General features: G+C 37.7%; 1 protein-coding gene across 4 annotated transcripts in view; it reads right to left on the reverse strand.

Moving 5' to 3' along the window:
- SAC9 (sacI homology domain-containing protein / WW domain-containing protein) overlaps nt 1-12,404 on the reverse strand; it is a 339,290-nt gene that overhangs the window by 153,598 nt on the left and 173,288 nt on the right. For all 4 annotated transcript variants that reach the window (XM_089419453.1, XM_089419451.1, XM_089419452.1 and 1 more), the window contains one exon: nt 1,907-2,719. In XM_089419453.1, coding sequence (XP_089275579.1) covers nt 1,907-2,719 — 813 coding nt within the window. The remainder of the gene's footprint in view (nt 1-1,906; nt 2,720-12,404) is intronic.

A 12,404-nucleotide genomic window follows, 5' to 3' on the forward strand; every position in this document is an offset into this window, starting at 1 on the left:
ATAGGTAACTTCGGGTGGATTCACTCTGAAGTCTGAACAAACTCTTCCAGATATTTCAATATTTCATTACCAGAAAGAACAAGGCAAGGTCACTACATTTGTCGATCACTTGTCAAAGCAAAATTTCAAAGTCAGACAGTTTTGCAAACATACCAATTGTAAAGCCCTTAATGATAAACATCAGTTTACAGTTCTCTTTCAAGTGGGGGATAGACATTGGTTCTGTTTACGCAAACAAATATTAAACCAACACCATCTTAAACTTAAAGACATTATGTTAGCATCCTTATATAATAGTCTATACTATGCACGATCATTTTATCTTCCTCATGAACTTGCATTAAGAAATATAAACTTTCTCCCGTCTTCCTTCTAATATATTTGGTGTTCGACCCAAGCTGACTTAACAAACCCATGGAAAGGGGCAAAGTCATGAGATGTACAGGTTTCATTCCAATTTGAGGCCCTGAAGCTATTAGTGGGTGTATCTTCTCTCAAATATCAGTTGTACTCATATGAAATCACATCATGATACATATTAAAATAAGAAATCACCCATACATGATGAAACATGCAATAGTTGGAAGATAAAGTACACGAATGCATAAATATCCAAAATAAAATATTTTGTAGGTTATCAATGCTTCCTAAACCATGCTATTTTCAAAGGTATATAAAACCTTTTCGAGTCAGAAGTAGATACCCTACTGAAAAGGCTGCATATTTTCAATGACAACAATGAATAAGAAAAATACTTGGATATAAAATCAATTCTGTTAACTTATTTGATTATGGCCACTGGGTCAGCTGCAAATCGCTGATCCTCATAGAGATGTGGCCAGTATCCATATTAATAATCAACACTTTTGTTCTAAGTTATTCCGTCATTGCAAAAGTTTGTTGGGAGGTGATTTTCATAATCTCCATTCAAATGATTAAAGAATTTTATGATTTTGGTTGGACTTTATTTTTCTTTGCTCAGTTCTCTTTTCCTTGAAATATTTATGTAAAAATCTTAGGAGAAACACTAAAAGATCAACAGAATGTTATGAATATAAATAATTAATAATTAAATAGTTAACAGTGAATTAGTATACTGAAAAGGTATGTCTCAAAAGATATGATCAAGCATGAAGGGGCACCTGCCTAGGGTATATAAGCGGGCCCTCATTTGTAACCACAATATCTCATATGAATTCTTTTATATACTATTCAATATATATTTCTATCCTCCATGAATGTCTTCATATTCCAAGTGTTCTGGAGTATTTAAGTCGTGTGTATGAACTTTGTTCATAACATTTGGTATCAGAGTGTATACGAACTTTGTTCGTAGAATTTTGATATCAGAGTGTAACCGAACTTTGTTCGTTACATTGGTATCAGAGCGTAAACGAACTTTGTTCGTTACACGGAACATTCTCAAAACAGACAATCCTTATTAATTCCTGGTCCCTACAATCATAAAACATTCAAAATCAAACATGTCAAGTTTGCTTGAAAAAATCAAATTACAAACAGAAAATATTTCATTTTTCAGGCAACACATATTAATAGTTTTAGATCAATATATAATATTGGCAGCCACAGAGAGCACAAAAAAGGAAGGTTATCATGGATAAAGACTTTCTTCACTCCAAATTAATAGAATTTATGAAATAACACTTTGATCTAACACCATTCCAGTAATTTTACTCAGACATAGCCCATGGGAAAGCTGATGCAATTGAAGTAAACATGGTTTCATTAAAATTCCTCCTATACTCTACAGTCTGAACCTTCAACACCTCTTTTAGATTTCCAGAGATCCAAAACAATCTTATGTAAGCCATCTTGAACAAGAAATGATTTTAAGTTTTAAATCATGTAATGCACATATGTCAGGCTAATGTTGTGTAACACTCACCGGATATAGTAAACCTCCATATGGAAATTCTGCAAGTGAAAACTCCCCCTGAAACAAAGTCTTCAATCCACTCTCAGATCTTCCAGGTCCTTCCAAGCTCCCATCCCTTTTACCAAGGTCCATACCAGAATCTTTTGAGCTACATCCTACCAATTGCTCTAAAGCTTTTAAAGCTGCACACTTCACACGGGATATTTGACGCAAAGAACTGAGAACTTTGACACGGTCCAGAAGAAGAGCATCAAGAACCTTTTGTGGACAACATCTTTTGCAAAGGACTTTATCTGCAGCTGACAAACGGTAAGCAGAACCTCCATGACTAGATCCACCCTGACCTGCACCAGGATTCACTGCATCACGTAGTAAAACACTACCCTTTCCTGCTCTGCACACTCTACAGACCCTTCTACTACATCTAGAACAAACTGGAAGTTCATGCAACCTTTCAGGAGTACTCTTAAAATCAATGCTTTTGATCCATTGTGTCTCAGCATGAACTTCACACTTAGGATCAGTACAGTTATCACTGAAGCCATCTACATTCCAAAATTCAATACCATCATCACCCTCATCCTCCAGGCCAATAACTGATAATTTCTTGTCCTCAGATGCAATCTGGCTTGACAATGCAAGATTTTGTGCAGTTCTCCGTAGCTGTGCCACATAGTGGGGTTCCAGCAATCTATTAGGATCAATAGTAGCAGGGTCACGACCAACAGACAGTAGTGCCCTATCTCTTTCAGCAGCTGATATATTCAACTGAAGACGTTGTATTTCAAGCTTCATGGTTTCTACATAATCCAATGTTTTTGCCTGGAAAAAAGCAAAGTGCATATAGCCAAAGTTAAAAATTTAATTTCTAATTATGTAGTCACTTTAAACAATACTTTCATTATTTTTTCAGTCCGAAGTTGCAAAACGAGCAAAATCCTATAGAAATATACAATTCAATTAAACTCTTAACATATTATTACTGATTTTGAAGAAATGAAAAGTCTCAAGGAATAATCATATAACCTGGATGTTGATATTTCACAAATGAAGTGTGTTGCATTAAATGTTATTTCAAATTGCAGTGGTTTTGTAGTTCAATGAAAAGAATTATTGTCTTTGAAAAATCCCTCAAATTGGCATGATAGTCTTTTGTAACTTTCATCACAGATACACAAATAAAAATACACAACAATGCAGATAGAAGAGACAATGTTTTGATATTATTCATTATACCAAAAATATGGGCTATATCACATAGCATGTTATAGACATAAAATTAGAAAAAGGGTAGCTTATAGAGCGTACCAGCAACTTCTCTCTTGCCTTCGGGCTGAGAGGGGGGCCGATTTCTTTCCCTGGGTATGGATAGTTATGGCCAGTCCTCTTAGCTTCATTTCAATGGTGCTTGGTCTTATGCCACTACTAACATACCCCCAGTGGGCCGTAATTCCATGCCTTGATGAGCATCCTTATGTGCTGGGGTGTTATGTGGACATCCCAGATGTGGACCTACTAGGACTCATGAATTGTGGTAACACTTTGTCTAGCCCTATAAGGGTGATTACGTATTGATTTTTTCCCATTGATCTCCTTTTAATCCTAGTACACCTACCCTTTCCCCGCTTGGTTATCTTATTAAGTCTATAGGCATTCCTTGGCCTTGGTGTCTTCATCATGTCACAGTTCTCATTTTGGCTTTCTCACATTTCCCAATAGTTTGTGGATCCCAATGCATAGGTTTCTGAGGGTCATTGGTCAAAGTGCTTAGATCAAGCAACAAAATTTCCTCTTCCCCTGCCCTTTGAAAATTTTCAAAATTGGTGATTCAGGAGGAAGATATGTTAAAGATATGTTAAGTCAACCACCCAACTTTCATGGCATGAGTAAGTTTCCAGAGGCAATTTGAAGGTCATTGCTTGGCCAAATGGGAATGACCAAATCATTGGCATCTACAAAAAATTTCCAACAGAATCCAGGTTCCGCATTTTTCATGCAAGCAAAGGCATTGGAGGTCTAAACTTTAGGGCTACATTTCTAGGGGGTTGACCACACATGTCGGGCAAAGACAGCCCTCCAGCTCATTCAAAGGAACATTTGGACCAACGAAGGTGGAAAAATCAATGAAGGACAAGTTTTCTCTGCGATTAAATGCAAGTTAGCAAGCAAAAATGAATAAAGTACCTATTTCAAAGTCAAATGGACAAATTTGACTTCACAGGGGAAACATTAGAGGATTATAGAGCAAGTTAAGGAGTTCAGGTCAAGGAAAGCAAACTTTGGACCAAAGGGCAATTTTTCCGTAGTCAAATCACCCCAAGAAAAGCAAAGATCACTCAAAGGGAATCAAGGACCAATCTTTAAGCAAGTTTCATCCTTAACGAACTTGTCCATTCTACTAGCCGTTGGGAGGACACGTGAGGGAATTTGAAGGAATGTTGGGGCTATTTTGGAGGACATTGGAGCACTCAAGGATTCCTAAAAAAAATTCAAGTGATCTATAAACTACCATGGATATTCCACTAGATAGGTCGTGACAACAAATCTGATAAAAACATACTTAAAATCCAAAATCTATACTATGAGGGTTAATTTCTTAGACTTCTAGATTTATTAAAAAAAAATTTCATGCAATATATAAAGTGTGGCAAATAGAGAAGAGACAAAAATACAATCATTCACAACCATAATAACATGAAATATGATTTGGGAAACCCTTACGAGAGAAAATACAACTGGAACATGAGGTTGCTCCAATGTTTTAAAACTCCGACTCCGACTCGGCTGAGGGTCAACTCTGACTCTGACTCCGACTCGGTATCGACTCGGCCGGCTCCATTTCAATGACTCGGTTGTTGTAAAAAATACATTAAATATTTATTTTTTTTTAAAAACACATAATTTTAAAGATTCTCATTCATGTTTCCAAACGCACAGCATTAGAATATAGATAGAAGACAACATATGATCAAAGTAGGCTCATGAATACATCCATTATATCAAAATGGCACCCAGTGCACTGTCCAATTCATACACGATGATGATATAGAGATCAGATTCAAAAGAAAAACACAAAACCAAGGAGGCTAGAAATGGCCTCTACAACAAAAGTCTGTGACCAGTACCACTGGCCACTGCTAGAGTTGCCAACATCATTTCGCTCAGTGTTACTTGGGAGCGGGAGCGAAAGCGAGGAGCGGGAGCGAAAACGGGAGTGGGAGCGACATTTCCAAAAGCTCCCAGTTTGGGAGCGAATCCCGAGGAGTTCGACAACCAATGTCACTAACATCAAGGTACATAGAGGGATTGGTGCTCTTGATTAAATACGAGTTCCATACCCTAATACATGACAAAATTCAATGGAAACATTGCAATCCCCCAATCCTGAAACCCTGAAAAACTGATAAGTCTGCTGGATTTTGAATGAAATCTAAAATTCTACTTTCTCCATATGAAATCCAATGAGGCCGGAACCACTCTCAAACATCCTGAGTCATTTCATGGTAATGTTAAAAATTTAAGTAAAAGGATGAAAATGAAGATTAAGGAGAATGTCACTTTTACTTTAAGAATTTAACATTACCATGAATAGCATATCAATACTAGGGATCAGAGTCAGACAGGGAAACCCATGAGTCAGACAGGGAAGCCCAGGGAGTCCCCAAAAATGAAATTTCAAAAAAAAATGTCGTTGAAGTGACTTGACCGGCCACTGTTACCGAGCCGGCCGAGTTGGCTTGGACTCGGCCGAGCCGACCGGGTTGTTACCGAGCCGGCTGGGTTGTTACCAAGTCGGCCGAGTCGTTAGCCAACTCGGTCGGCTTGGTAACAACCCGGCCGGCCGGTCCAGTTCAAAGGCCGAGTCGACCCAGTTGAGCTATGACTCGGACCAACTCAGCCGAATCGGAGTCGAAACGGCTAGTTTTTAAAACAATGGGTTTCTCTACTCTCTCATTCCCTAAATGGAAATTGATGCAAGTACAAAAGAACCAGATATGTGGTCTATGGGTTGATACAGTGTACAAATCCTCTATTTTTGCTCTCTCTCTCTCTCTCAGCTACTCTGCTTATCTATGGGAATCCCCTTTTCCTCTTTGTGGCCCAATCATAACATAGCTCGATAGCCAACTAGTGGTTAAGTTTAACTCCTTCAACTTTCAACTAGGGTTGCAATATTGACTCTTCTAGAGTCTTCTTCATCATGACCACATGGCTAACCCCTTTTCCATGAATAATGGGGGCTAACGTTACATCCTCTCGAATCATGGTGGTAAAAACAAGGTCAACTTCCAAGTGGCATAACTTTCGCATACTGACTTTGTTTGAGGTTTTTCTTGCGTCGTTCGAAAGGTATTTAAGTGTAGAATAGTGTTAGGGAGTGTGTCAGTTAAGAGGAAAAGTTTTACCTCCATAAAACATCATTTAATGCCTCAAACTCCATCCAGAAGGTTTCAAACCCCAATTCGCCAAACTAGGACACCAGTAAAAATGGTTTTGTGAGTTAATTCCTCCAATTTTTCCACTCTAAAAGCATTAAGAAGGATGAAAAATAATATAATGATACAATCTAGATTATCAAGCCTTTCTAAAGTGAAACATTAACCTCTAAAGGCCAAATCAACCTCTTCACTTGTAATCGCCCCCCCACCCCCACCCCCACCCCTTTTGATGGGACATCTAGCCTCTTATGATTGTTTAGGCAATGTAATTTCAAAATTTTATTTTTGACTTAGTCTCCAAATATTTTTTGAATGACAAATCACCCTATTTTGTGGAATTAAAGGAGGATAAATTTTGAGACCCTCATCTATAAATTTAGAGCTCTCCCTCCTTAGCAAACCATGTTGTGAAAATGTGAGATCATAATGCCATAATAAGAATTTCTTTGATGCAAACAACTTCTCTTCAATTTGTGGATTGGCTTTTCTATTCTTTCTCTTCTTAGCTCTTGTAAAGAATTTTGTGCTTCATAAGATATTTTGTTGGTTTTGTTGAAGTTATACAAAGTTAAGTGGATCGATCCATCTAGGGGCTACTAAGTCTCTTACAGAAAAAGGTCCCCTTTTTCTTCTTGAGCTAGAGCTTTTGAAATCTGATTTTTGGACAAACCCTTATCAAGGGTACTTCCTAAAGGATTATATCTCTCTAGTCTCATAGTTGATCCATTGGCCAAAGGAGTTCCACTAAGGGAATTGCTCCTAATTAGATTTTGGCATCGATACAAGCCTCATACAAGAGTGGAGGCAACTATTGCAAGCCCTCCATATTCATTAGTCGAAATTAATTCAAGGGCTGATCTAGAAAGGGTTGTGATCACAATCCAGCACAAAGAAGTAATTAGAGTGGTACAAGGTAAGTCATCAAAGATTTCAAAATTCAAAAATCTTTTTAAATTTCCTTGTCTATTTATATTTGAAAATAAAAAACCATAAGATAAATTAAAAAAAAAAAATTTCACTAGCTTGTGTTTAAATTTTATATCTTTAAGGTAGCCTGGCACTCAGGTTTTGCTACAAAGATCTATCTAATTGGCCCAAGAGAGGTATAGTGGCTTGTTGTGTGTAGATAAAGCTTGATTTCATCAAAACAAGTTGTTGTCCGAGGGTTTGCAGGACTACAACAGCAAGTTGAAATCACTTGTTACAAGGTAGGAAAAACTCTCTTCAAGGTGATTTGGCATCCAAAGATATATCTCTTCAATCCTATTCAATTTTCTTACTTCCAAAAGCTATTTGATCATTATTTGAAGTAGAAAATCCATCCCAAACTTGTTGGGATTAAAAATCTCCAGGATCAAAAATTTTGGGTTTTTACCCCATAATGTCCTCTTCTAATTAAATTCCCCAAGGGAGGACGAAGTAGCCTATCTAACCTAGTAGGCTATAGCCATTTGTAAAGGGGGAACCCATTATTTAATATTATTGGGTTAACATTAGATAATTTGGGGTAAATGAAGGAAAACTTGTAATGGAAGTCAAATTTGGGGCAAATGGAGGGAAACTTGTGAGCCACTCAAAAATTTAAAATTAAAAGGGGATAACCCCAAAGGAAAGCTATAAAAAGGAGGGAGGAGATTCATTTTGATCATCATGATTTGTGGATATTTCTGTTTTGTGAGCTGGGGCTCTTGGAGGGTTTTAAGACCCCTTTCTTTCTTATTGGTTTCGGTGATGAAAGATTCCTCCCTAGCTAATCCCTTCTCTCTACTCTGTTCAGCAAAATTTTTGAGGCAACACTCATCTATCTTGTGGCAATTCTGAAGTAGCAAGTGTGGAGCAACAAGGGTTATGAGGTATTCTCTGACCAACAACGTATCTCTGAGAAAGTGAAGGTGTTTCTTGTGATTCTAGGGCACTCATTGGCAGCAAAATACCTCGGGTTCTCTCTTCCACAGGTTGCGGCCCATTTGGATGTGATCTTTTGTGGTTGCATCTTCACTTGAGGCTACAGACGCCATTTCTAGAGGCTACATAGGGTTTCTGGAGGGCTAGCATTCTATGACAGCAAAGGTATCTAGCACTACATGGGCAGCAAAGTTATTCTCTAAGCTAGTGGCCCCATCCTCAAGTACTTGTGGGCAGCGAGGACCCTAAGGTCATTTTCTAAAGCAGAGTGGACATTGAGGCTTGTTATGTGGAATAGTAAAACTTAGACGCCTGATGCTCAACAAACATAGACATTTGTATGAAACATAGTCATAAGTATTATTTTTATTAATTGATGATGAAATGGATGATTTACATGGTTGTGACAGTGCTCCTTTAATAGGAGTTTACTGACAACGAACCCCATAAGACACGTCCCTTGGGAATGGTGTCCATTCATTACTAAGTATTCAATCATTAATTAAATTTATTTAATGTTTGGTTAATTAAATATACATATACATTTATTATTATTTTAGTTATGTAAATTTTAATTCATAACATTGCCTCTTCCTTAAAAATGCTTTGTCCTCAAAGCATAGGTAAGGTGGGGTGTTGCTGAAGAAAACGTTCTGTCTCCCAAGATGAGTCTTCCTCTGGTAGTTTCTTCCATTTGATGAGGAACTCCTTAATTGTCTTAGACTGTAATACTTTCTCTCGAGTAGCGAGTATACCTTCCGGTTCTAAGACGATTCTTCCTTCTTCATCAGTTTCTGGTATTTCTATTTGAGCTATTTGGTTTTGCCCTAGCACTTTCTTGAGACTTGATACATGAAAGGTGTTATGGATTCGACAATTGTCTGACAACTTAAGTTTATAAGCCACGCTACTTATTTTTTTTACTATTTGATACGGCCCATAATATTTAGGTGATAGCTTATTTTTCCCTTGTTGTTTTAATGACAATTTCTTGTAAGGTTGGAGCCTAACAAAAACCCAATCTCCTTTCTCAAACTCTCTTTCAATGTGATGTTGGTCGACCTGTTGTTTCATTCTATTACGTGCCATAGTTAGATTTTCTTTTAATAAATTAATGACTCTTTGGCTTTCTTGTAAGTGGTCTTTTACTGTTGGAACTTTAGAATCGAGTAGTGCAAAGTCCTTCCACCTAGGTGGCTCATAACCATATAAAGCCTGGAAAGGCATCATCTTAGTTGACGTGTGGTAGGTGGTATTGTACCACCATTCTGCTAGGTGTAGCCATTGGATCCATCGATTTTGTTTGACAATGATGAAGCAACGAAGATATCTTTCCAAGCATTTATTTACGACTTCAGTTTGGCCATCTGTTTGAGGGTGATAGGCCGAACTCATGTTGAGGGATATCCCCACTTGTTGGCAGAAATCCTTCCAAAAATTACCTTTAAACCTTGCGTCTCTATGGCTTTTTACAAAACATATTCGCAATTTTCTTAGTTGTGTCGGTTTAATTGATAACCATAAAATGGGCATATTTAGTGAGTCTTTCAACTATTACAAATATCTTGTCCTTACCGTCAGATGCAGGTAGTCCTTCTAGGAAGTCCATCGAAATCTCTTCCCATTTATGGTTGGAAATGTGTAGCGGGTGTAACAAACCTGGGGTTGGAATATTTTCACTCTTATTCCTTTGACAAATATCACATTCTGCCACATATTTCTGAATTTCCTTACTCATGCCCTTCCAATAGAATGACTGTCAAATGTTGTATTAAGTCTTGTAGAATCTGACATGTCCGACCGCGAGCGAATTGTGAGATTCTTTTAAAATCTTCATCTTAAATTTGGATCTTGGTGTTAGGCAAATTTTACCTTTCTACTATATTATGTCATTCTTCCACTCAAAATTGGTATATTGATTGATGTTTTTAATCATAAAGTCATAATCCTCATCCTTGGCATATTCGGCTCGTATTTCGTCCAGCCATTCTGGAACAACTATCATGGCGACACATGTTGTGTTGTCATCATCCTTACGTGAGAGTGCATCAACTACAACATTCTCCTTCCCCTTCTTGTGCAATATTTCTAGGTCAAAAGCTGACAGCTTCTCCATCCACTTCTGTTGTTCGGTTGATAATGTCTTTCGCTGAAGTAAGAATTGAAGACTGTTGTGGTCGGTTCAGATTGAAAATTTACTCCCAAGCAAGTATTGGTGCCACTTTGTTAAAGCATGTATGATGGCGAGCATCTCCTTTTGGTATGTTGATTTCAAACCTTCTCGTTTATTAAGTTTCCTGCTTTCAAATACTGTAGGGTGGTTATCCTGCATCAATACGGCTTCAATTCCAAATCCTAAAACATCACATTCAACTACAAATGGTTTGGAGAAGTCAAGAGTCGTAACATTGGTGTGGTTGACATTACTCCCTTTAAATTCTCGAAACACTTGTTTCTTGGTCATTCCACTGAAAGCATTCTTCTTTAACAGATGGTCAAGGGTGTTGTCAGATGTGCATAGTTTTTTATAAATCTTTTGTAATACCCATTTAGCCCTAAAAATCCTCTTAGCTTGCATAAGTTCTTGGGTTTGGGCCATTCTTTGATTGCCTTGATTTTGATGGGATGCACTTTGACTCCTTCCCTATATATAACATGATCTAGGTCTTCAACTTCATTTTGCCCAAAGGTACACTTTGATAACTTGGCATAGAACTAATTCTTCTCCAATACATGTAATACTTCTTCCAGATGCTTGAGATGTTCCTTCCATGTCTTACTGTAGACCAGAACCTCATCGAAGAAAACCTCTACAAACATTCGTAAATATGGGTGAAAAAGTTCATTCATGGTTGCTTGGAAGGTGGTTGCCGCATTTGCTAAACCAAATGGCATAACTTTAAACTCATAATGTCCTTCGTGAGTTATGAATGTTGTCTTTTCAACGTCTTCTAGTCTTACTCGTATTTGGTAGTACCCTGATCTTAGATCTAATTTTGAGAAGTATTCTGCACTGTGTATTTCATCTAGCATTTCATCAATGAACGAAATCATAACTTGTTTGATAGTGACTTTTTTTAACCCTCTATAATCTATACACAAATGGAAGGACCCATCCTTCTTCCTGACCAATACTACGAGTGTAGCGTAACGACTTCTACTTTTCGTAATGATTCCATGCTTCAGCAGATCATGTATTAATCGTTCTAGTTATGTCTTGTGGTGATGGGGATAATGATATGGTTTAACGTTTACCGGTGTCGAGTGGTTTGACTTCAATGATGTGCTCAAAAATCCTTTTAGGGGGGTAATTTCATTGGCAGATCTTGAAAAACCTTCTTGTATTTCTAGATCAAGGATGAGATTTTTGATCGCTGGTGAGTCCCTTCTATCGATAATAACTCCAACTGTTAACATCATGCGACAAATGTTGGGGCTCCCTTGCGAATAAGTTTCTTCATCCGCTAAGTGGAGAATCGGAGATGACTTGAGTTGGTGGAGCTTGAAACCCAAATAGCTTATATTTCCTTCCATGCAATTTGAATTTAATGAACTTCTTTTGGTGATTTGTTAAATACGTGCCTAACGTTTGTAACCAATGTATCCCTAAAACGACGTCTACTCCCCCTAGGGGGATTGTATAGAAACTGGACTCCATTTCATATTCGCTTAGTTGCAACTTGACTTTATGGCACTTACCTACTCCATCTATACATTTTCCATCTGCTACCATAACTTTTAAATCTGCTATAGGGTAAGCAAAAATGTTCAGTCTTTTTTCAACATTAACATCTACGAAGTTGTGCGTACTCCCTAAGTCTATTAGAACGATAACGTTTTGCTTTTTGATGTGACCTTTAAGCTTTAGTGTCTGTGGCTAAGCTATTCCCGTGATGGCTGCCAAAGAAATTCGTGGCATATCTTCTTCTGATTATGGACTAGGGGTTGCATTTTCTTCATTGTTCTCTTCGCCATCGCTGCCTTCTGAATACTCTTCTTCTTGTTCGGCTTCGCAATTGTACAATTTTTGCGTTGTGCATTTGTTTCCTCGATAATACTTGTCTCCGCATTTCCAACATTTGCCATTCCTTTTCCTTTCAACACTAGATTGTTGTTTTCCTTCATTTTGCATTGGTGGTGGAACGTACATGTTAGTGTTCTCT

The sequence above is a fragment of the Pinus tabuliformis genome, chromosome 4_1 (genome assembly GCF_031772625.1).
Source record: "Pinus tabuliformis cultivar Carrire ecotype Pingquan chromosome 4_1, CPIR1, whole genome shotgun sequence".
NCBI classification, from domain to species: domain Eukaryota; kingdom Viridiplantae; phylum Streptophyta; class Pinopsida; order Pinales; family Pinaceae; genus Pinus; species Pinus tabuliformis.